At 38.4% G+C, this 25883-nt stretch overlaps 2 protein-coding genes across 3 annotated transcripts in view; both read right to left on the bottom strand.

Moving 5' to 3' along the window:
• LOC121955539 (pleckstrin homology domain interacting protein) overlaps positions 1–5580 on the bottom strand; it is a 60907-nt gene extending 55327 nt beyond the window's left edge. The window contains 5 exon segments of the mRNA XM_042503546.1: positions 860–1010; positions 4976–5035; positions 5187–5216; positions 5302–5360; positions 5476–5580. Coding sequence (XP_042359480.1) covers positions 860–1010; positions 4976–5035; positions 5187–5216; positions 5302–5360; positions 5476–5515 — 340 coding nt within the window. The 5' untranslated portion in view covers positions 5516–5580.
• Positions 5581–11593: 6013 nt separating this feature from the next.
• On the bottom strand, positions 11594–24920 carry hmgn3 (high mobility group nucleosomal binding domain 3). Of its 2 annotated transcripts, XM_042503507.1 has the most exons (6): positions 24773–24919; positions 21172–21222; positions 20917–20946; positions 17279–17329; positions 15415–15513; positions 11594–12389 (listed from the first exon to the last, which is right to left on the bottom strand). In XM_042503507.1, exons 1-6 carry the CDS (start codon positions 24785–24787, stop codon positions 12348–12350), a joined length of 288 nt encoding a protein of 95 aa, XP_042359441.1. In that variant the 5' UTR covers positions 24788–24919; the 3' UTR covers positions 11594–12347. The 2 variants fall into 2 exon arrangements, with proteins under 2 accessions (XP_042359441.1, XP_042359442.1); XM_042503508.1 differs by lacking the exon at positions 20917–20946 and having other exon boundaries at positions 24773–24920.
• Positions 24921–25883: the final 963 nt, after the last annotated feature.

The following is a 25883-nucleotide window of genomic DNA, read 5'->3' as shown; positions in this document are numbered from 1 at the left end:
TCTTCAGAGCCAGACTCCATTTAGAAAAAAAGTGATTAAACATCACTGAACACTGGAGCTGCTGGTCTACAGCTGCCTCGGACTTTGGCGTGTAAAAGGGTTTGTTTAGATTTACCAAAAAGTCACACAACACAAACTAACTGAGCAGCAGTAGACCAGCAGCTCCTGTGTTCAGCCAGCTGTGATGATTTTAGGCTTTGACGAGAGCTTCACCATCGCATCAGGCTATCTGACAGAAAGGTTGATGAAAATACTCTCAAGGTAGCATATACTTAAAGTCAAACTGAATTTTTTTTGGTGGCTAAAATATAATTTGTTGCAGTGAGTTGCTTAGCTTCCATGTGAGACTCCAGCCGTCTTTTCCAAACTGAAGGCATGCCGACTAAAATCTACTCCAAACTTCAAAAAATCTGAACTTTCCCTTTAATGCAACAGGCATTCAGTTAGTTGTTTATAAAAAATTAAATCATTTTTTAAAACGCAACGTCGGGAAAAAAAGTCATAAAATCCTTCTTCCCTTTTTTAAGCATTTCTAAGACTTTTGAACACCTGACTTAGGAGAATTTAATTCTATTAAGGCATTTTTTAAAGATTTTTAGATCAGAAACTGTCAAATGAAAATGCAACAAAAAAAGAGACACATGCATAGATATATAGTTTGTATAACTTGTCTCGGCATACGAGCTTGTTCTGTGTGCATGCTCTCTGATATCTGCACGAGCGCATGAAAGAATGTATTAACATGAATCCTGTTAGTGTGCAGATCGTGCAGAGAGGTGCAGCAGCCTGAGAGGGTGTGTTTGCATATGTGTGCATTAAAGTAGCTCATCATGTGCACATGCACTGTGTGTCTACTCACTCTTGCTGGTGCGGAGGAGATTCTGTCTGCCAGCCCCCAGCAGGCTGGTGAGTCCAGGCACGCTGGCAGGGACCTCCCTCTCCAGCAGCGGACAAACTCTGGAGCAGACCTGCAGCAGGTGGTCTGGACTGATGTGCCGGTAAAGCTTCACCTGAACACACACAAATGTAGCTCAGCTTATGTTCACAATGGTAAATGATGAAACACAAGTACAAGGAGAGCGAGGTGGTGTAGTGAAAAAGGAACGCATGTTAAAGACACTTTGTTACCAAAATGCTGGTTTGTGACATCAAAGCTGTACGAGCGCCAGGATTCCCACACAATTTCATGGACGAAATTTTACAACTTTTGAGAGAAATTGAAAAAATCTACGTGATGGTAAACAAAACATCACAAATCAACTTCTATTAGAGCTACGTTACATCAACAGTTGACAGAAAATTTGCCGCAGTGTAACATTACACAGAAGGATATTCACAAAAATACTACTGTAATTCATTTCATTACACATGACAACATCCTGAGCCTTTTCCAAAAATTTCAAGAATTTTTCTGATTTCACAGATTTTCCAGGCCTGGGAAATGCGATTTTGGAGTTCAATGACTTTTCCAGGTTTTCCACGATCAATTCAGCATTATGTCACATTACCTGGAAGGTAATTGCCAAAATATTACTGTAACTATTTATTTCAGTACACACAATTCAATTTCATGACTTTTCTAAAAAATGTAAAGAATTTCTCTGATTCCATGAATTTTCAAGGACTGGAATCTTTGTTCCACCTTTAAATTCGGATGTTTTCACAGGTCTCGTCTTGAGTCTACCCTCAGCAGCAGTTTAAGGAAATTAAGTCGCTGGATGGATGATTGATCTGCTGATCTGCAGAGCTGATCTGATCGATGGACGAGAGGAGCAGCTGCTGCAAAAGGCCCATTTTTAGACCCAGTGTAATAAAGGGTTAAGTTTCAATTACACTGCTGCTCCGTCTGTGCCCAGAGTACCCTCTGCACTCTAACAGTGTGGTGTAATCAATAACCGGCAATATATCCTGTATATTCCAATAGCACTCCTAATGAACAGTCCAGCTCCACAAATATAAAATCAATATGTGGCAGCAGATGTTTTAATCACGGCGAGCCACCATCAAGAAATAAATATGCTGGAAACATTTTAAAAACAACAAAATTCCATGACTTTTCCAAAACTTTCAATGTTTTCGACTAATTCCATGACTTTTCCAGGCCTGGGAAATGTGATTATAAAATTCCATGACCTTTCCAGATTTCCCATGACCATGGGAACCCTACAGCTCCACACTTTTTGTTGCAAGGAAAAGAAAACTTCCCTAGACAGACAACCATAGTAATGTGTCACATTATTACACCATAAACTAACTAATAATACAAAGAAAAACATTTTCAGTAGGTCCGACTCTGTTCCAAGAGCGACTGAGAAAAAAGGGAATAACTAAGTATTTACGAGCGACTGAAGATGAAAAGGGTTGTTCTTTGGCTTGAGTCCATTTAGTTTCAAACTCTTAAGCACACGAGTACAAAAATGTATCTTCAGCAAAATAAGGGGAAGCACAAAAACAAGGTCAATACCCCAAATGCATGATGGTTTGCTGAGAATTTCAAAAGTAAAGGTGCCCTTTAAAAAAAATCAAATCAATTATTATTCTCTGAGGAGTTCGCCAGAATCAAATCGAGCACGGACAAAGGTAAAAATAAATAAAACAATAACCTTTCTTACTGACTGACATCATTTCAAATACACCAACACAATTATCAATCATTAAATATCTATGTCACAAAATGGGGAAAGATAAAAAAAAGAGCATCTGCAACACATAAATGCTGAAATTTGGTCAAAATGTTTGTCTTTGCAGCACAGTAAAGCAGCAGTGAAGGGGGTGTGGCATGCAACACGAGCATGAAGCAGAATGAAAGCCACACTGTTATAAACACAGCGAGTCTGTGATTTCACTGACACATGGGCACACTCCTGCACGGCCTACCTCAAAGAAACACACGTGTCTGAGTGACTGGAAAACGATACGCCGACGGGATGAGAGAGATAAACATGCAGCATGCAGCACTGTGCTCATTTCAGGATTATTTTAAACATTTTCATTTAAACCAGACGTGCAGGTAATCATCTTTGTTACAGACACATCTCATTTAAATATCTGAACGGGGTCAAATGAGCCTGAAATTAAACAATTACTGCAATCACACACATTTTTTTCTCCATTCCTTTATCTGACAGTATTCTGTCACACACACACACACACACACACAATTAATGACCCCTTAATTGCTTTCAACACTGTTGCAGGTTCAGAGACGTGATCAGTGTTTCTAATATCAGCCTCTCAGGTGCATGCAGTGCCACGACAAACACACACACACACACCGACAGAGAGATGTGCAATAACAATTTACTCTATTTTAGTTGCATCTTAAGGGTAATGATATCACGAGTCACAACAGCAGCACCAGAAAGCACATGGCCCCTTTACGCAAGCTTCCCAGTATCCTTCTACATTTTAAAAATTATATTATATTTCAAATATTTACACATTTATAAAAATCACTTCTTTAAGATATTACTCCCCTGAAAATATAGGTCTAATACTTAAAAAATAATAAATAATTAATTAATTAAATAATTAAAAATTAAAATTAATAAATGGCTATAATTGTAGTTAGAATGAAAACAGGCTATTTTTGACCAAAAATAGGTTTAAAATTGTTAACATTGTTTTCCCGTTGTGTTTTACATGCAAAATTCAAATAGCGATACATCTAATTAATCAGCCCTAATTAATTAACCACAATTAATATCGTTAATGATTAAAATATCGCTGAAGCCAAAGCCTCATTGTTGCCCAACCCCCTTCTGTAGCAGTCCAGACATCAGCCTACAACCGCGGACAAAACAGCCCGATCCTGCGCCCCTGCCCCCTTTATATGTTTCTATTTGGTCTAATAATTAAAAATCACCCGCAGTATTTTTTTTCTAATAGAGGAAATTATGCACAATAGACAGGAGGCAGGCTGATCTGCTGGGAAAGGGAGGAGGAGGAGGAACGGAGAGCCGAATGAGCCAAGCAGGAAGAGAGAGGAAAAAAAGCACAGGCGGGCAGAAAGACTGTCAATAATGTCTTAAACGTATAAATTGACATTTGGGTGAATCTACCACACGCGATCTAGTCTCGGGTGTTCATCCGTGTGCGTAAAAGAGCGGGTAAGCCAGAAAAATGCCGCAGATTAAATACGCCATATGCCGTAATTTTTATATTAATGTTAAAATATCAATCAAATAAAAATAACCCCCCCAAAAAAGTACGGGTTCACACTTTTCAGCAAACTGGCAAAAATAATAAATATGCACGCGATGATTAATTCTCTCCACGCCCCCATGCGTAAACGGCGCTTTCAGGCGAGCCCCTGTTTGTTTACATGACAATTAGCGCGTCAATTAATAGCGCGATTATAAGATATCAGCTCAACGTTACCTCGCATCTTCACATTAACTGATCTCTCCTCCATCCGAGCTTGCACCACAATCCAAAAACCCCCCAAAGAAGAGGAAGCAGCTCTCCAAAAAAAATGTATCCACGCCAGACAGCTGCCCCTAAAAAATGCGCGCTGCAACTCCAGCTTTACTGTATGTACTGTTTATATTCTCCTCAAAAACTCCTGTTTTCTAACTCTTGCCCCCTGTGTGTTTTCAACCCATGCACACAAATTATGGTTCTTGCAGGACAAGAGCGCCTCCATCTCTCTCTGGCTCGTGGCGCAGGGAGTCCCTCCTCCGGATCCAGGCGCTCCTACACCACAACACTCATGACGTATCAACATTTCACACACATTTTTCCAACAACTATTACAACCTTTTGGACATGCATGGCACCAAACTCGCACACCTCGGTGCACAGCAGGCTGTGGACCCGAGTCCTCGGTGCCCCGGAGCGGCCCCAACGTGCAGGCAGCTCGCCCTGCAAAGTGCTTTGCAGTTTTTTTCTCCACCACCTGATTTAAAAATTGCGGGAAATTCAATTTTTATTTTGCTCTCTAAAAACTTTTTCCTCAGTTATAGGGCTCCCTTACCAAATTTTCGTACGTCCCGGGGTGCTCCTGCCCTGTCCAGTCCAGCCTTATGGGTAGCAGCTGAGATGGAAAAACAGTGTCGGCTGTTATCATCCGCGTTATAAATGTGTCGAGTGATGTTTTAAAACACTAAATGACAAATCAGAGTAAAAGCAACATCACAAAGTACAGTGCAGGGAGAAGCATCTCTCTCGTAGTGCTGACTGCTTACCTCCTTCTCCTCCACCTCCCTTATCAGGGTCTGAAAATAGCATAAAAATACAAAATTACACCCCATGACAATTTCGTACATGTTATAAATTATCCCAAAATGCAAAAACACCAACCTCGGCTGCTTTTTGACACGGTCCAGCTTCTAGAAATCGGGCTATTAGGAAGTACAGTTCTGGTATGGTTGGAGGGGGAGAAGAGGACGGGAGCTGCGTTAGAAAGAGGGCACCGAGGAAAATTGGGGGGATATTAAAACAACAGTGACACATTTTCGGATCTCCTTTACTCACCAGAAGTCAACTGCGCGATGTGTGTACTGTCTGAAGCCATTTTGGTGTTGTTTGCCAGGGCAGCGCCAGAGCCTGTGTGGTGGGTCTAGGTGGCTGCCCTGTAGCTGTCACTGTTTATCCACCAGGAAGAGGCTGCCTCCATTCAGCTCCGCGCGCACAAAGTCCCGGCTGCGTCGAGTACCCCTCCGCGGTGCGACAAATAGTGCGCGGCGTGCCTGTCGTCCCCGCGGAACAGCGTTTTCCGTCAACAAATAACCAACCGCGAAGACTTTATTTATCTCGCTGTGCGTTTATATTATTTTTCGTTTGTTTTGTTTCGTCGCGTGGACATGTTTGTGTGAATCCCCCTCCCCCTCAAAAAAAAAAAAAGAACAAGCGCGAGCCCTCTGCGGAAGGATACACGCGGTGTGTGTGTGTTCAGAGGGGAGGTAGAAATGGCAGCCTGCTGTAGGAGAGGACACATTGCTGCATGATTACTTCGTCGCTAAATAACATTTATTACGATTTTTTCCCGAAATTACACGCATTTAAAAAGTATATTTTAAAGTCTGTTGTGGGTTAATTAAACGCTTTTCGTGCTCTATTTTTCCGTATTTACACGCGCGGATGTAGAATATGGCCACCGTGTTTGAGGGGGATTCACAGCCGTTAGAACTGTTTTTGTTTTTATGAAAACGGTCGAGCGGTTTGTGTTAATTTTGCGTTTTTGGCGACTTTTTCTGATCTTTGCGGCGGTATTGTGTAACAAGATGTCTGAGCTAACACACCCACTCTCTCTGGGAGCCGTTTGGTGGTGGAAGTCGTCCATTTCTCTTCCAAATAACTGCCAGGCAGTAAAATGGGGGAAGGGTTGGAGAAGAAGGGGAATGCAGCTTAATGAATGAAACCTCGTGAGTTACAGGAATTTAAGGGCAGTCAGAGATCAAAATGCAACATTGATCATTAAACGAGACTGTCAAGGAAATGCATCACAGCTACACACTTCCTCTCACTGCACAAGTTGTCTGAAAAAGGGAACAGCACCAAGGTGTTATTTCCTGTAATTCAATTATTTTGATATTAATTAATATTTGTGTGAAGGATGCATTTTATGTCTTTATGTAATGCATACATGTTGCAGCAGTCGGCCAACAAAACACAAGCTCCCAATCTCTGTCTGACCTTTTGAACTGTCAAGTCTGTCTTTACTTTAAAGCAAACATACATCTACATCATAAACTAATATCACTACATCTCTACATTCTGTTGAAAATTACCAAAAAATACCTATATAATTGCAAAATATACCACATTTTGGTTAAAGTCACTGTCTTGTTTTGTTTACCATAACCTAACTCAGTGTGATATGTATCTTTCATATGATGCATAAAGTGTATATATATTTATTATTCTTATTACATACATATTGTCTTGTTCACTGTAGCATAATGCACATACTTTTTGTATTTCAAAACCTTGACATTCTACTTTGTACATAGTAATGTAACATAATGCACATATTTGTATATTTTGTGATTATATATACACATACACACTCTACACACTCAGCATTCAAAACATATTTTACATTTTTAAAAATTTGCATTTCTCATATATCGGTGTAAAATTGAAGCATCATGCACACATTTTTATTTTATCATTTTTTGCTAATACACTTGTTTAATTTTTTAATCTTATGCCTTTATTTTATTATTGTTTTTTACTTAATTATTCTTTATTTTTCTCTATATTTGGCACCAGAGGGACTGTAAGGAATCATAATTTCCCCCCTTGGGATCAATGAAGTGTTTCTGAGTGTGATGATATTTACACACTGGCTCCAGCTCCCTATAGGGGTACCCGAAATATCACAGGCGGTTGCAAGGCTGTCTTTATTTTAAGGGGTATAAGAAAATTTTATATACACATAATTAGCCTATATCTTTGCATTTGATTCATTTCCATGAGGAAAACAAAAAACTTTTTTTTTTTTAAATTTAGATTATGATTCAATCTGCATAAATAAGGAATTATTCCCAGCTGTTTTTAGTTGTACGCTAAAATATACATTGTTTTGATACGATGGTGTTATTTCAAAAATCATAGACGCTGGTATATAATCTGCTCTCCTATTTATATAGCACTTGTCTCACTTAGATTCCTGGCACAGATTTAAGGGAACAGACGAGTTGTTGCTGTGAAGAGTGTGATGATATAAAAACTTGAACAGACGACTGACTAATTCTCGGCCTGTTGTTTACTGAATTTTGTTTTTTGGATGAAAATTTAAAAAATCTATATCACATGGCCTTAACATAGTTTTCTTTAGTGTAGCTTTATTGTGAAATGCAGAGAGGCTTAAAACATCAACTAACTTAGAATGATTTAATTCAGTTTATTTGTAACAGCTGACAAGATGTGAATCAGGAGATGAACGTGCAATATAATATATCTTATATGCATATGATGTCTGAAGTGCACGTTTTCCCCAAATCCTGTTCACTCAACACATTTTTTTGTATGCTTTGCTTTGCAACATCACAGAGCTGTAATAAAATCCAGGCCTTGTTTTTGAGACATTTCAATAACAATAACAATAAAAGACAAATTAATAAACAGACAGGAGCGAAAACATTATTGGTGGAGGAAGTGATCTGATGAAACATATACAATCCCAGATTTTTCACTTACCCTCATGGATTTGAAGGGTGGTGAAATCACAAGTATCTTTTTAGGAACTGAAACCAAATTTAAACCATATGATAAAAATGGCATGCTTGTTGCTTTTGCATATTCACCTCTCTTTCTGCAAAGTTAAACTTCAGCTGCTGTACAGAAATCCTGCAGCCGACAGGGAGTTAATGCAACCTCGTATGTGTCGACTAAAATTGTCTTTTTAACAACTATACGCCAGGTGGCCCACTGACCTTTTTTAAATTCACAATGACAATAAATTTATTTATTTTTGTGCTTCTGTACTTTAAACGTAAATACAGTGCCAGATCGCACGAAGAGAAGCATTAGAATAGAATAAAATATATACTGTCCACCAGAGTAGAAATTTGTATTTGGCCCACCAAACACAGCAAAATAAACTGCAAACAATCAGTGAGTAAAAGCAGAGCACACAAACACGTCATTAGAGACACTTAACCCGACAGCTTCAGGTCATCGTCTGTCCCTGGTTTAAAAACTCAAAAGGATACTGATGGCACTTGGCATGAAGGACTTCATAAATACATTTTTAGTTGCCAGAGGGGCTCTATAGCGCCTCCCAGAGCTCAGGATTATAATGGAGCTTGTTTATTTAAAAAATACATATATATTTTTTAAAAAAAGGTCCTCAAATCCTAGACGCCCCTGTAAACCTGATCTGTGTAGGGCTGCAACTGGAGAAACTTCCTGGCAAACACGAGTGAGGACAGCTAACATCCAAAAATTAAAAGCAGGCAATTTGTTCATTTATTATATATTCTGATTAATATTATTAACATTATTTTATACTGGGCTCCTGTCATTTTGCAAAAGTGCCCCCCTGGCAAAGAACTTCAAGAGACCATCCTGCAATCTGTGAAACACTTCACAGGCTTCATAACGTGGTGAAACAGTGCAGCCAAATTTGAGCCTCCAGGCCTCCGTCTGTCACTGATGTATCACCTGTCATCCTGACCCCAAAAGTGTTGTTGTTGTTGTTGTTGTTGTTGTGTTGGCTCACATGACCACAAGGAGGCAACCTCACTCTGCAGCATGTGTCTGTGCACAGGGCCACAGAGGGGTCAAAGGTCATGAACAACCAGGGACACGTGATCGCTTACATGTCGAATTTTCTGCAGGACGTTACTGATTAACGACCAAATAAAAAATCCACCAGTCTGTGTTGAACTCATAATAATAATAATAATAATAACTTCATTTATATGCCACCTTTTTAAAACAGGTGTTTACAAAGTGCTGACAGACAGAACTCAGGGAATCATAAAAAAATAAAAAAGTAAACATCAACAAACAGGAAGGCCAGAATAAAAAACCGTAAACAAAAGGTCAATGAGATTAAAAAGAGAGATAAATGTAAAAGGTTTTTAAAAATATAAGAATAAATTCAATAAAAGATGATAAAAATAATATAAGAAGCAATATAACAGGTCCACATCACATCAGTGGGAATAAAGAACAAAGAACTTGCCTAAAATGATTAAAAAAAACACCCTGATTATTATTATTATTTGTTTTTATGGTACATTATGACTTCATAACTTCAACAATTGCATTGTCTTTTCTCCTGAAACCATATAGCTTTATTATCTTTTACCAGACATATCCACACCCTTTATGAAATTGCTTCCTAAAGTTTTTTTTTTTTTTTTTTGCCTTATGTCTCGTTCTGATGTAATCCACATTAGATTATTCGATTAGAGCGGTCCTTCCCTGCGTTAATGATTCACAACAGCCACAAACACATTAATCCAGAAAGCTGATATCTTAATGTGCCTCTTGCATTGTGAATTATGGCCTCTATCAAACATGCATCTGCAGCTTTTCTATCAGTTTTGATTTCTGCAACATGAACATTTATCACAAATCAGTCACAGTGTTGTAATTATGGAGGTCTATAAAGCTGCATAAAGATTTTAATTATCAGTATTGAACCTGAAGCACCATGAAACTTCCACAGTTGATTACTTACAAAAAGACAATCACACTTTTGTATTACTAGTTTTCAGATGACTGATATTCAAATATGCAAACGATTCTAGTTACATATGGTCTATTTTCCTTATAATTTCAGAACAAAATCAACACAACTGTTGTTTCACTTTGTTGGTATATTGGAGTAAAAGGTTTTTACAGACGGGATTTTGGATATCTCTTTTACAACTCCATAAATCAGCCAGAAAAAATACATTTTAACCATGTTTTTAGAAAGAAAATGTTCTAGATAGGAATAAAACTGAAAAGTCTGGTGAATCTAAGCACCCCAAAAGTTGAGATTTTTGGCTCAGAGTACGAGAAAAATCTAATTTTAAGAAAATTATCTTTAAAGTTAGTAAAGTTCAGTAAAGTTTTTGAAAGTTCAATACATTTTTAGACCAAAAAAGAAAGAAAAAAGACACTCGGGTATCATTTCTAACTAACAGATATTCTCACAAAACATCTCTATTTAGTTAACCCTTTAAAACCTGAGCAAAAATATGAATAAAACCAAACTACGACAATTCTTTCTGAATCACGTTTTCTGAAATGTTATGTTTAAATGTGCAAATGAGGCATAATCTATTTTAAAAAGAACATTTTTGCCTACATTTTCATAACAAAAATCTTAAACTTAAATGTGTATTTTGGATGTTTTTTTTACTCTAAAAGAAGACATGTTATGAAGGCAAAATAGCCAAAATTAAAAATAAATAAATAAAATTGACCGGTGCATGAAATATTAATTTTCACTCTGTGTGTTCAGATCAGCTCATCCTTGTGGAAGATTTTCCACTTTGAAATTCAAACTCATTTTTAAGTAATAAGCACTGTTGCACACAATCCTACTGCTGTTTAGTTCTGTTCATATTGTTGATCTGATAATACATTTTTAAACTGCCCTTTTCAGTATTTGTGGAAGCTTTTCAGACATCGTCGCTCCACACCTCCACGTAAAAAAAAAAAAAAAGGGAACTGGTCCCCATCATTGGTTCATGAAGGTGACTGACAGTTTGTCCCTAAATGAAGAGACCGTACGAGTGTCATCAGTCCCACCACTCTGGCAAATGCTGACCTTTCACTTCCTGACGCAGCAGTTGTATTTAACACAGCCACGTGCCCCTGGCGACCTCTCTCTCTCTCACACACACACACACACACACACATACACACACACACACAGCGCCGGCTTTGTGTTGGTTTAAAAAGTAACTCTAAACATAAACGCGGTGAAAAGGAGCTCTCGAACACAAGCCGAACATGCATGCACGTGTTGTTTCGCAGAGTCCAGGTGAGAGCAAACTATTATTTTGTATTGGTGGACATAACAAGAAGATATCCACATAGAGAAAATACACATGAAAGGCACTATATACATAAGTTTGCACATGGTATTTTATTCCGAATAAGAGAAAAGACACAAAAAAAGGCACAAAACAGCCCCGAGACATCAACTTTTCCTTTTATTTCAAAATATTCTCCCAACAGGATGAAACTCAAGAGAAGCCCAGAGGGTCCAAAGCCAATAGAGCCGTCTAGAACAGAAGCACCACTCATTATTGCTATGTCACTCTGCTGCAGGACAAGGCGCTCAGGAGGTGGAGGGGGGGAAGAGGAAAAAGAGGAGAAAGGAAAGGAAGGGGGGAACACAGAGACCCACAAACACATTCACTCCAGCACACACATACAAAAGGAGCTATGTGAAACACAGTGGTGATTCTAAAAACTACGATATTTTTAAAAAAGCTGCAGACGTTCTCCGTGTAGCTCTGCATCCAAACTGCTGAAGAACAAACCGTCAGGGGAGAAATAGTCAGAGTGTCAATGTGATCTTCCGTAGAGACTAAAAATACAAGCAGAGCTGGTTTTAGAGATCATAACAGTCGTGTTTACGGCCCCCTTCAGGCAAGACGGAGAACATTTGCAGCCGTCTGATAAAAACACTTCATTCTGTCTTTCTGTAGAGCGATACAGAATGGAGGGAGGGAGGGAGGGAGGGAGGAGAGAGGAGCAGAAACATACTGAGGGGGTGAGGAGGAGCTGAGAGGAGTGTGGACGTGTCACGGGATGGGGCTGCTGGTTGTCCGTCTCTACTATCACAAGTCTAAAAAAAATTCAGCATGGTACAAAAATCGTCAGTAAAAAAAGATGCTTTGCTGCCGTGGAGTCAGAGGGGGGCGAGTCGGGTGGACGCACCCGTGTCTTTACGCCTTCTCCTCAGTCGCCTCCTCCGCTGCTTCAGTTACCTGAAGGGAAGAAGAGGTAAAGGAGTCATACAAGTGTTAGCCATCAGTCTCGCCACGGGTAGGTTCCAATGCGGACTGGAATAAACAGACCTCAAAAACCGAAAGATTATCTCCTTTTTCTTTTAGGGAAATATTCACTTCTTCGCTTTCTTGCGGCGAGTTAGAAGAGAAGACTGATACATCGCTCATGTCTGTAAGCCACATGAGAAGTTAGACCAGAAACAGCTTAGCACAAAGACTGGAAACAAGTTGAGCCCGGCCCTATTTTAACTGTCAAAACAAATCCACCTACCGACACCTGAAGCCTGTTAAAGCAAATAAGCACATTACCCAAAATGTTTATTGCTTTAAAGAGTAACTTCGGTAGTTTTGTTTTTGTGTCTAAATGACTAATGGAAATAACAATTTTTCAGACTGGTCCATATTGATGATGGCAGCACATGTTGATAAAGCAGCCAGTAGCTCCTCAAATCCTTGCTACTTTTTTTGCTATATTTTTCTATTTTTTCGACTCCATGGCCCCTTCTGCTGAAGCACGACTTTTCTACGACAAAGAAGCACTCATCAACATCGGGAAAAGTTGTGTGGGGCTTGGACTGAATGCAGACTGCGAGAGGATCCCCTCCAACGGTCAGCCCAGAGGGGAGAAACGAAACTGAAAGCATCGGACGAAGAGAGGGAGGAGAGCCGGCATCAGGGCGAGGCTGACACGACTTGGACCGTGAGCTTCTCCTGTCTAATGTCCGGTCACAGGACAATAAAGTGGATGAGATGTCATTGAAGCTCACTCAGCAACGGGAGATCAGAGACTGCTCTGCACACATCTTCACAGAGACATGTTTAACCCCGAACATCCTGGATCAAGCTGTTGCACTGGATGGGCGTACCTTGTTCAGAGCTGACGGGACACAAGACTGCAGGACTTGTACAATGCCATCTGCAACAACATGTCTGAGCAACCAGGTGGAATTTTCATAGTTGCTGGCAATTTTAATTAACTTATAACTTTTTTTATAAAAAGAGTATTAAATATACCTTGTACCTTGCATATTGAGCAAGTGGGAAAAGGGCTGTAATGTTACCACTCAGTGTGTTCACTTCTCATGTCCACTAAAAGTGTTTGTTTTTGCCACTGACAGGCTCAGATTTTAATTCTAAGTGTCTGACAACATTATGGAAAGAAATATACCTCATTGTCTCTCGCCAAAGCTACCTCACTCCATTAAAGTAAACAGTAATTTTATTACTAAAACTCACAACAAATGTCTTAATTTGTCTCGCTGGTTTATCAAGTTATCAGGATTATGTAACCCCTTCAGATCTGGTGTGCAGTTTATTTCTGTTTAATTAGGAATATAGGTGTGGGAATATTACTTTTCTTAACATTTTGTGGGTTTCTATTGTGCATCTATTAGTCTGCAAAGCAGAAAATTAGTAACGCACTCTGCACCGGGAGGTGTGGGGGGGCGTTAGCATTGCCCCTTCAAAATAAGGTATGAAATATTACATACCTCCTAAGCCCACCTCAAACCTCAAAAAATAATTAACATGAGTTTTGAGAGGAAAAATGGAACTAATCGCCCTAACTGGATGATTGGTCAGCCTGAACACAGTGAGCTTAAATAACTACTGAATATTTCCCTTCTTAACCCTTTGAAACCTGGATCGACCTATTTTCTTGTGATGCATTCAGATGCCTTTTTTAAGCTGTAAGACACTGTGAAACCTCAGCAATTTAAAAAAGATAGCGAGAAACTTGACTTGAAAATGTCCTAAAAAAGAGAAATTAGTAAAAAAATATTTTTAAAAAATGCCAGATTTTTTTAAAGGGGGGATTAAAAAAAATCTAGGAAAACAAATCCAGAAAATGATATTTATAAGTGTTATAATTAAATATTTAAAATGTTTAAATAATATTTACTTTTTTTCTTTTTCCAATGTCAGCACATTTTGGGGTAATTTCTTTTCTTAAAGCTTTTTTTCATGCTTATTTTCAGGTAATTTTCTTTCTATTTTTACTTTTGAAATGTATTTATTTTTAGTAATTTCTTTCAAATTTTGGGCCATGCTTTATTAGCAGCTGTGTGAATTTCCTTCAGGATAAATAATGTATCTATTTACCTTTCTATTTAGTTAATCATTGTCTTCCCTCCATATTTTTTGCAAGAAATCAAACCAACATGCTGAGGTTTCAAAGGGTTAAAATCTTGTAGCATTCACATTGTTGGCTCATGTGACAGATTTCTGTTTTGTTAACATTTCTCAGCATTTTTTTCTCTAAAAAAACTGCTCACTAACATGCATAACTCCTATCTGCAGGACAGAGACATCTCCTGTCTCTGTCCCCTGCCTGACCATTGGACGAGCCGGTCGTCTAAAAACACAGTGAGCCAATCACACGTCACATCACAGCGACCCCTCCTGCTCGCGTGTTAAAAAGTTGTCCTTGGTCGGCTTCACTGCACACAGCGACAGAAAATGACAGACGCTCAATTCACTCTTTCTCTCACCAACAGTCTCTCTCGGACACGCCACAGCACTGCAAAGCACACTGGGTAAATTTTTGCTTAATTAACAGACAATTTGTAAACGAGTTAGTCACCGCAAAGATGGATTAGAGACACACGAGCGTACCCTTAACTCTGACTGTCTCACTCTGCCCTCTCACTGACATCAAGGAGGGAGCCGTGCTTCTGTTAGAGGACACACTGACAGACGGACGAGACACGTAGATCTGTGTGTGTGTGTGTGTGTGTGTGTGTGTGTGAGCATGCATCATGTGAGCGGGAGGAGATGTGTATTAGTGATAGTGAACAGTGTGGTTATGCAGTGGAGGAATATGCGTGCAGTTTGTGTGTGTGTGTGTGTGTGTGTGTGTGTGTGTGTGTGTGTGTGTGCGCGTGCGTGTTCATGTTTATGCACAAACCGACAACATAAGGGAATAAAGATCATTATTTTCTTGTCTGTCTAACTGAAAGTTCTCTTCTTTCATCAACATTTTTTCCCAAATTTTCCCTCCTCATACCTCATTGGTCTTGGTCTCTCCGTTCTGGGCGGGGCCGTCATCCTTCTTACCCTTAGCGCCGCCTTTCTTTGCCTTCGCCCCCTTATCATCTGCCACTTTCTGCACAAACAAATGAGAAAAACACATAAAAGTTACATGATAGTACACACAAGGAAAATATTTCTAATATGACTTCCAAATAAGGTTCTAAGATCTAACAATACACTTGAGTATTGCAATATTATGTGTTGTAATACTTTATCAGTTTTCAAAAACTCAACATTAGGGCTGTCCCAAATGCTTTAAAGTTTGTTCTTTAGTTATAATTACTCTCTAATACCTGGATCGACTTTTTTTCTGCTTTCATTAGTGTTTGTACCTCTTGAATCTGAGAAAATTGGTTTGATTTCTGTTAAAAACTGTAAAAACATAATGTCCAACTTGGCAGAATCAGTATTTGCATGCTTCATTTTCTTTTTTAAAAATATATATGCATTATATTATTATGTACATATGGTGTGCCCTACATTGTGTTTATTTTTTTAATTGTTATTATTTTAAAATTTTCTTAATTAGTTTAGGCAAGCGCTTTATTTTAGTTTTTTTTAATGTTTATGGGCAAATTTCTCAGAGTGAAAAAGTAGCGTTGTTATGTTGGACGTTAACAGGGCTGTTTACATACAAATAAAGTTCCCACTGCTCTGACTGCAAAAAACTTTCATTTTGAACACTGAATAACCTTTAGACCACAGTATTACATCACAGGAGCAAAACCCCAAAGGAGCTATGGACAAGAGAAAAGCTTACTGGTCGCATATCCTTTAATTTATCTAAAAAATGATAACTTTATCTTGGCTCAAACCATGGCCGCCCACACTGCATCTATGCCAAGACAGGTTAACGAAAGTGATCTCGATGAAAAAAATAACAGCAAAACTCCACAGAAGGACAGAAAGTTTCTTGTTAACATGGGCTCATTTGATTACCTATTTTAGATTACCATAGCGATAAGGCGCTGTACTGATTTAATGTTAATTTGACCAAAGCAGACATCTGTTTCTTTTAATGTATTAATATATTTATTTTATTTATTACGCGCCATGAGAATTTATTGTCCATCTCCTGACAAATGTGGATAAACATCTTGTTAAAAAAACCCCAACTTTTAAGCAGATAGTGGTGTGTTCTTACACTATGACAGTTTTAAGGAAATATGTTTTTTAAAAATAATTGCGAAATACCACCTTGCTTACAGTATTGCAATATATCACAATATATTGTATTGTAACCCATGTATTGTGACAAGCATCGTATCGCCTGATTTTTGCAAATACACAAACATTCCCCAAAGTGATCCATCATGTGTGAGGAGCTTTTTTAAAGTTAATTTTCACCTGAATTCAAATGCGTCAACTGAAACTGATTTCAAACCAAATTTTAAGTTCCCTCTGAAAAAATTAGTGTTTACTAAATGCCTGTCATGACAGAAAATGAGAAAAATGCTGATTATATTGCAGACCGTCTGCAGTCCCTAAAAGTAATTAAAAAAAAACAAAACAATAAAATAAAAATAAATACAAGTTGAAACTAGGAATGTTTTTATTTACTATACTTTCTAAAAATTAAACAATCCTTTAACATTCAGAATAAATACAAATTGGTGGATTTTTCTTTTGAAAGTGAAATGATAGCTGCAATGTATGTTTGTATGTGAGCAGCTGAGTGTGTGTGTGTGTGTGTGTGTGTGTGTGTGTGTGTCTCACATCCAGTGGCCTTGGTCACGCACACGGGGCAACTGAGCGCCTCAGACTGTTGCAAATTTATGGGGATATAAATAAACCATTGTTGACGTAGTTTTGTGTGTGTGTGTGTGTGTGTGCTTTACCTTGACAATGGCCTTCCTGGGCTTGGCCTCAGGCTTAGGTGGAGCAGATCTCTGCAAATTAAGCAGAAGTCATTCAGGTCTGACCACCTGCACAATGCATCATGTTTTGGAGAAACATATTTGTAGTTCCTCCTCCTCTCGACACTTAAAGGGTCATTTCTGAACGATCTAAAATCTTATTGCTTTTGCCACAACAGCTGTGTAGAGAATTCATCAGGACTAACACGTGGAGGCTGCCCTCCCATAAGATATTAATAATAATGAAGTACTTGCACTATATGTCCTCAGTAATAGGATCTGACAATGCTCCTGTGCTCAGTCATTTTAAATATCTGCGTCTTCTCAAAGCAAACTGACCTCAGACCGCTGCACAATGACTATATCAGATGGGAGTTCAAATTCTGGCCGCTCGCTCTGAGAAAGTTTGCTGCAGAGCTTTTCCAGGCCGTCGAGTGTAGATGGCGTTACCCTGAAGCCACGAGCTACAGTACGAGCTACTGCTGTGACAAAATTAAATCATGTGATTCTTTCCCAGAATATCTCTGTTTTTCCTTCAGAAATCTCTGACGCTCTGCACATGAGACGACATACGAAAGGCAGAAACTCTTCTTCGGCGGCTGGAGGAAGTGACATTTGTACATGCCGGAAACTACCAACAACTTATTGGAATTTACAAACTTCATAGCAGTGTTGGTTTACTGCTAAAAATAGTCTCATCTAATCAAATAAGCTGATCACTGAATGCATGCAAAGAGAAGGAAACATCAGATCAGGAAACATGCAAATATTTACAGCCAGCATGCTTACGTCACATCAAAAGCTTAAAGGAGTAGTTTGATGATTTGGGAAATATGCTTACTCTATTAGAAGTTGTTATTTTTGTGACTTTCTTGTGACTTCCATGACTTCTTTCATCATGCTGGAAACGTGTAAGAAAAGTACAGAAAACGTGGTTTCGAATAGGGGTGGACAGATTATCGGCCGGGCCGATTATTGCTGCAAATATTTGGCATTTTGCAAATTATCTATATCTGTGTTTAACTTTAATGTTTGCAGATAAAATCAATTAATAATTCAAAGAAAGTGCCGGGATGGGAGTAATTTTTACTTTGTAAAGCCTCAGGGAGCTATTCTTATTTATTCATTTTTAATTAAAATTTTCACTCGACGACAAACATGGGAAAATAGTGTCCAGGTTAAAAAACGCCTCAGTTATGCTTTAAACATGAAGAGTCAAAAGCTACTTACATTAGTTTGGCATAAAAACAGTTAAAAAGTCGGATTTTCCCAGTACAGATATATGAGTGGTATTGACCTGCTCATCTAAAAAGCATATTTCTTTTCCTTCAAAGCTTCCGGGAACCAAAATCACCAAAAACTTTCTTAAAATATAATGAAGTCTCTTACATGCATAATAAAAGCGGAAAAAATTATCAGACGTTAGCCTCAGTCCAAATTTTAAATAGTCATTTTAGTTTTTTCAGTTATCTCCGATCCATATCACATAATATGGATAAAGCCAGTCAAAAATTTGAAGTCAGTTACAGTTGATACTAATTTAAGTTGCCAAATTGAAATCCCTCAATGCTCCTTTCAATGGGGTGTGTTCATAAACACTCCGAGTGCCGGACCGTTGGTAAATTCGGAGCGCTGTTGGACTGTACCGTTTGGTTATGCAGAGCAGCGCACTCTGGCAGTGTCAGAGCGACTCTGGGCACTCTGTGTGGGGAGAGAGGGGCAGCAGAGCGCCGAATAGAGCGCAATGAAGTTAACCGTTAATTCATGGAAACAGAACGCTCCGTGGCTTTGAACAACAGCTCTCTCATTTATGTGTAGAGCGTCAGATTGGATTTACGAACGCAGCCAGAGTCAGAGGGCTGGACCATACAGAGCCGTACCACGCCGACTCTGCTTTGCTCCATGGCTGTCGTCATGGAGACGAAAGACAGTTGACGAAGGAGGTGTCAATCTAAACGTGATCTGCCATGCACATGCAGTCTGGAGAAATGCTGTTATCCTCAAATTGAGCTGTTTTCTGACAGTTGGGAACGTTTGTTTTCACCCAGATTTTTGTAGATACTTAATGAGACTCAAATTTGATATAAAATGTGAATTCTTACTATTTGAAGCCACGTTTACAGAGGCTTTAATGGTGCAGCTCTTTGAGACTTTCCAAATGTTATCAGGCTGAATCTCTCTGATAGTGAAAGTGAAAGTATTTTTGGGCCCCGTGGCAATACGTGACGTTTCCCCACTATTTCTTCACACTGCTCTGAATGTCGCATACAGCTCCTTTAAAAACACACATGCAAATGTACAAACACATGCAAAGACTCAACAGAGATGGGTCCAACGTGCAGAACACCACAGATAAAAACACACGGCCTGTTTGGCAGAGCTGCATGATCACATAAACACGATAACCAGTTTGCTAGATAATATCATTATGGTAACTATCCATTAGTTTTACTGGGATTTGGGGAACAACTGGAGAATTCTGATTGAAAATTGGACATTTTCCATGAGTGGGATAAACAGAAAGGACATCTAGGCACTCCAAAAAACGAGGAGGAATAATAGTTTTTAAAGCCCTGACGAAGACCAGTAGTGGTCAAAACATGTTGGCTTTTTAAAAATGATTTAGCCAATATAATAATGGACTTTTAATGTAATTCCTTTTCGATTTCACATTTTTGGAGTGCCTGGATTTCCTTCCTGTTTATCCTGTTGATTCCTGTTTTCCAAGAGCACTGCGCACAAGTTTATGACCTATTTAATCATAGCTTATAGTACAGAGTTTTAGGGCCACGTCGAGAAAAAATAAATTAATAAATTTGAGATTTTGAGAATAATATTAAAAGAACACAGTCGTACATTTATGAGAATTAGGCCGGAATATTACTAGAATAAAGTTGTAATTTTACAAGAAAAAAGACGTAATTTTAAGAGAATAAGGTCATATTTTTACGAGAAAGAGGAAATTATATTACGGGAATAAACATATTGCCAGCCAACTATGAAACAGGTGAGAGCACAGGCAGCCTCCGTGGCAGCCAGTGTCCCCGCCTCACACAATCAACAGGTAACCTGTTGACCAGGTAACCTGTTGACCTGTGCTCTTTCCTGTTGTATATTGCAAGTTTATTCTCATAATATTACTACTTTCTTTTCTCAAAATATTACTTTTTTTCTCTTAATATTACGACTTCATTCTCAGATTTTGAGAGTAACTTTTGTTTTTCTTTAACATGGCCCTGATCCTCTGTCGTATATAGAGCAACCAGTCATCTCTCTCATTTTCCATGAGTGGTTCTCAGTCAGTTTTAGTAGAAAATGTTTTATGGTCACTAACTAATCATGCAGCACTACACATCAACGAGGCGTTGCAACAGGCCACACTGAGAACGGACAAAGACAACAGAGAAAAGACACCGAGCCAGATCCAGTCCTCAGGGAGCGTGTTTATGGAATTTGTAAATTGCTTCGATCAGATCCATAAACTGCGCGAGGACTTTACTCTGAGCCTCGGTAACACGACACCTGCTGCCCCACGAGGTGACGGCGACGAGGGGGAGGCGGGAGGAGGAAGAAGAGGACAGTGACAGAGGTGAAGACAGGGAGGGGAGAACGAAACTTACCAATGACAATCTCTGTGACCTTCTGACGGGCTACAGGAGCAAACGGATGATCAATGAGAGACAGAGAGACAGTGACAGAGAGACAGATATCAGTTGTACCTTTGACGGCTGATCTCGAGTGCTTGGTGAGTGCTACAAGTGTCCTAATCATTAACCTGTCAGGTGTCTCTGACTCACACACACTCTCTCGTAGCAAAAAAACACAGCACACCTGCACAACCACACACAGCACACAAACACATCCGAAACTTTTACCTCTTGCTTTGTGACTTTGGAGGCCTCCTTGCCCTCAGGACCTTCTGGAGACTGTCGGGAAAAGTATGAAGCAACACAGGGAGTGTTAGCAGGGTAACTTACTGCACCACCCCCTCTGAAATGAGAGGGGTCTTGTGCAACCATAAACTTATTAAAAAATGGCCCAAAAAATTGCAAGAAATTAGTAAAAAAAGTTAAAAGACAATTACTTTAAAAAAGCATAAATTAAAAAAAATAGCAAATAACCTCTAGAAAGTGCAAAAGAATGTATTTTTTTCTGTAATATAATTTAAATATAATTAATTTTATTTTTATTTTTTGATAATATCCAATTATCCAGATCATTCACCTGTCACTTGTCACCACTAAGAAATAAAAACAATTTTCTAAGTTTCAGACGTTTAAATGTTTGTGAAGGGCGTCTGAATGCAGCAGAAAAAATGGATGTCAATCCAGGTTTTAAAGGGTTAAGGCTGGGTTGTACCAACAAGGATTAATTTCATCTAAGGTTTGCTCTTATCAGAGTTTAGTAAAACCAGGTTTGAAATGAGTAAATCCAGGTTTAAAGTTAATCAGAGCTCTACTGCTCCATTAAAAATTAATCTCAATTTAGTAAAGCCAAGTTTTTTTCATTTAAACTGAGTTTAATCAATAGGGACAAGTGTCATATTGAAACCAAATAATACATAAATAAATACTTGAACAAATACACGTAATCAGCAGGCTGTTGACGCCTAGTAAATATAAAAGAGGCAAAAATGAATCATCATAAAAGTTGAGTTTGTCTCAACATGTTTTGAGGAACTTGATTTTACTTAATCCATTTCAAAAAGGAAGTCATTGCAGAAGTTAAACGTCCTCAGCTGTAGGGTTAAAGTTAAGCCTGGATCACAGTTTAGATTGCAGATTAAAGTTTTCTCAGATTTTAATTTTATCTAGGTTTAGAGTAAAAACTAAACTGAGATTTTAAGAGAGGTTTAAACTGAATCTTTCTTCATTTTAAGTTAGTTTTAAAGTTTGGTGCAACAGATTCAATCAGGTGTAAAAGTTTGTTGTTTTTGGTGCTATCCAGCCTAACAATTTTGTGATTAATGGTTTTCTGATGTGTACATTATGTGCTTTGAGAAGGCTGTCTTATCTGCTCTGTGAAGTAATGTAGGGATATAAATGCAAAAACATGCTAATCATTAGCTTCAGTGAGAGGTCATAAGGTTACAAACTGGCATAGAAAGTGCTGGAGGCTCAGTTCTCTTTCACGAAACACATCACCTCTTGAACAGGAATCCCACTTACTAATGATATAAGACATGTGTTTGGGCTGCACGATTCATCAAAAGTTGCAATATTTTGACAAAGGTAAAATGTGCCACAACATACCAGAGGTCTGTTTGGTGCATTAAATGCAAAAATTACCATTTCCAATGAAATCACAGTTCATATTTCACTATCTATCAAAGTAATCACAATATGATTTTGCATACTGTGCAGCCCTACAATGTGTACCTGGAGCTGAAACCAAAAGCCGATTAAGTGATTATCAACAGAACATTAATCTTCAAGTATTTTAATAATCCATAAAAAAAAAAATCAATTTAGATTTTAAGGACACAACTCATGAGCACAGCACAATAAAACAAAACAGCTGATCAAACAAATTAAAATAAATAAATTTAAAAAAAAAAAAATAAAAAATCAAATTTCAGCTCAGGCTTTGGGTAATTGTTTCGTTACTTTCTGACATTTTACTAACCAAATGATTTAGTCAATTGATTGAGAAAATGATTGTCAGAATAACTGATGATGAAAATGTGCAGAAAACTATCACGCAAAACAAAAACAACAGGAAAAAAACAGCATAACAGCAACTATAATAAATTCTCTCCCCACTGATTTACAAACTTAAAATGTATATAACAAAAACATTTATACTATGTGTCCGCGTATTGATACTATATTGCGAGCAAAACATCGCGATATTATGCTGTATTGATTTTTTTTTAAATCCCACCCCTAAATATATCATTTTATAGGCAAAAATTCCCCAAATTCACTGGCTCCACTTTCTATTTTATTAATATTTGTTGTAGTAATTAATAAGAGGAAAAGCAATTAATTTGATTTTGGGACTGCTGATCAAACAAACAAATTAACAAATTAATTAATAAAAAAAAAAGTCTAAGAGATCTGATTGGTCTTTGGGGACATGTTTGGTTAATTTGTGATATTTTACAAACCAAATCGAATAATTGAGAAATTAAATGTCAGATTAATCTATGATGAAAATAAACGTACAGCCATGTGCAGAACACTGTAACACAAACTTATCTAACTATCCTGTGCATATCTTTTAAAAAAAAAGCATAACAGCAAACAATAATTTATTTTTCCACTTATTTACTAATATACAGTTACTTTGCCTATTTAAATATTTTATTCATATATTAAAATTAATATTCACAATATGATGAGTTCTTGGAATCATAAAATATAATAATCATAAAAATTTAAACTTATTAATTTTAACATATTTGTATTTTTCTTAAAATAACAGAAACAAACTGAACACATAATTTTTAATTTAAATCCAAATTATTTTTTAATTAATATTTGTAATGAAATATCATATGATGTGATGATGACATGTGAGCTCCTTTGGGATTACCATTTTAATGAAGGCATCTTGTTTACATGCCAACAACTGAGGTCCCCAAAGAATGATGTAGGAGTGTAAACACGAATATTTGATACCAACACACCGTCAGCCCACATTCACATGATGGAGGCATGAACACTGTCGGGCTGCAGGCAGGTGAGGACAGCGCACAGGAGAGCCCACCCCCACCGTGAAAAAAATGTGTTGGTTAAGCCTGCAGGTTGGCAATCGCATCATTTGCATGTGGGCGACCTCCGCCCCTGGAGGCCCCCCATTCTCTGTCCTCAAAGGCGAATCTGCGCAGACAATGGCAGTTTTTAGATGGCAGAAAAGCCAATTTCCATGTATGCACTGATACAATGCGCCGGAGCTCGTCGTGCACTGCTGTTTGGATAGTGTCACGGCCCCTTTTAACACAGCGGCAATTGTCCCTGATCCCCTCTTTCTTTATTCCTTTCTCTCCATCTGGACATGGGTTTGTTCAATCGGCTCGGCGCCTACCGTTCATCACCACCGGAGAAAATTGAACCTATAGCTGGTGATATTTCTATTTACTTAAGATCCGATATATGTATGCGCACCTACGGGAATTAACATCACGCACGTCTCTCCTACGGGGTTTACGCATCTATCCATCCGGCGGCTCCGTCTGACATTCACCAGCGCGCACAGTGGACAGAGAAGTGGCACATAAACGACCACAAGAACGGCCATTGAGATGAGCGCAGGGACATATATAGCTCAAATTGAAACATTATTATATTAAAATGACACATAAACGCGGAAAAGACGCGGTAAATGCAGGCAGTGGGCGGAAAGACGCTTCCTGAAACTTTGGCATCGCCTCACCTGCCTCGACGTCGCCACAGAAATCGCGCACTGTTATTTTCCTCAAATGCGAGAGCAGAAAAACTACAGTGAAGTGCACGACACACACACGACACTCACCTTTCTCTTGGGCATTTTTACGCGTGAATTATTCTCCACCAAGCACGGCTAAAAAAAGGCCAAAGCTGAAGGTCCAGTAGAGGCGAATTTGAACTACCTCGAAATACAGGATCAATATCTAAGCACCTTCGATAATATGTTGATTATATGCACTCCCCAAAACTCTATACCTCCCACAGCCATTGGATGGAGCAGTCAAAATCCTCTCCTGTGCTGACTCCTGATTGGCTCCTCGCGTCTCTATGTAAATAAGAGTCTCGCGGACAGTGGATGAGATTTACGCGAGGGCGCGCGTGATTGGCTACGCGCTCTTTGTGCGCAGATCCCACCAGACGGCGGCGGCTGAGAGGGAAAGTGGAGACAGGCCAATGAAAGCGGGGCCGACTCTCTCGGTGGATCTGGGTAATGTAGGATGAGAGAAAGAGAGAATGTTGTAAATGAAGCACAAAGGACCAGAAAAACGGGCACAATGGCACAATGTCGACCATAAAGGAGCTCCAGAAAATCTGGCGGGTATTGTGTCTTGTAGGGTTTCCACCGCTGTAAAGAACCAGAGTAATCATACACCACTTTTTTCACACAATCACTGCAGAGGCACCAGTCCCTGCAGGAACATGATACCGGTAAAACAATACTGTGAATAAGGTCACTCAAAAAATCGCCACAGCTGACAAATTAGACCACTGATAAATTTTTTAAAAGATGAGGACAATTTTTTTCCACTTTATATACAAAACAAAGGACAAGTGTAGATAAAGGTTAAAGGTTAAATTGTGCCCAAGTTAATTTCGTATTCCTAATTTGTTTTGCTTTCTCCACTAGGACTAAAATTATACAGAAAAGTAACATTAACTAGAGCATATTGGCAACAAAAGAAGAAATGATCCCAAAATTAGCAAGAAATTATGAAAAATATAAGATAGTTATCTGAGAAATTAGCCAAATAAAAAAATAAATGATAAAAAGTTTTAAAAATCATCAAAAACACAAACAAACACTGGAATGACCTGGAAAATGTGCTTAAAAATTATAAGAATTTTATAAAATCATTAAAATATGTTATTATGATATTTCTAAATTAAGTTTAGTTTAATGTTTCACATCTTTTTAA

The sequence above is a fragment of the Plectropomus leopardus genome, chromosome 16 (genome assembly GCF_008729295.1).
Source record: "Plectropomus leopardus isolate mb chromosome 16, YSFRI_Pleo_2.0, whole genome shotgun sequence".
Lineage (NCBI taxonomy): Eukaryota > Metazoa > Chordata > Actinopteri > Perciformes > Serranidae > Plectropomus > Plectropomus leopardus.
Note: the sequence above shows the minus strand (reverse complement) of the source record. Positions and strands in the feature narration are given on the sequence as shown.

Coding starts and splice junctions, on each gene's coding strand:
- hmgn3 (XM_042503507.1), bottom strand. Junction 17,330..20,916: donor GGTCACAGAGATTGTCATTG/GTAAGTTTCGTT, acceptor CTTAATTTGCAG/AGATCTGCTCCACCTAAGCC. Junction 12,390..15,414: donor GAGAGACCAAGACCAATGAG/GTATGAGGAGGG, acceptor TCTTCCCTTCAG/GTAACTGAAGCAGCGGAGGA.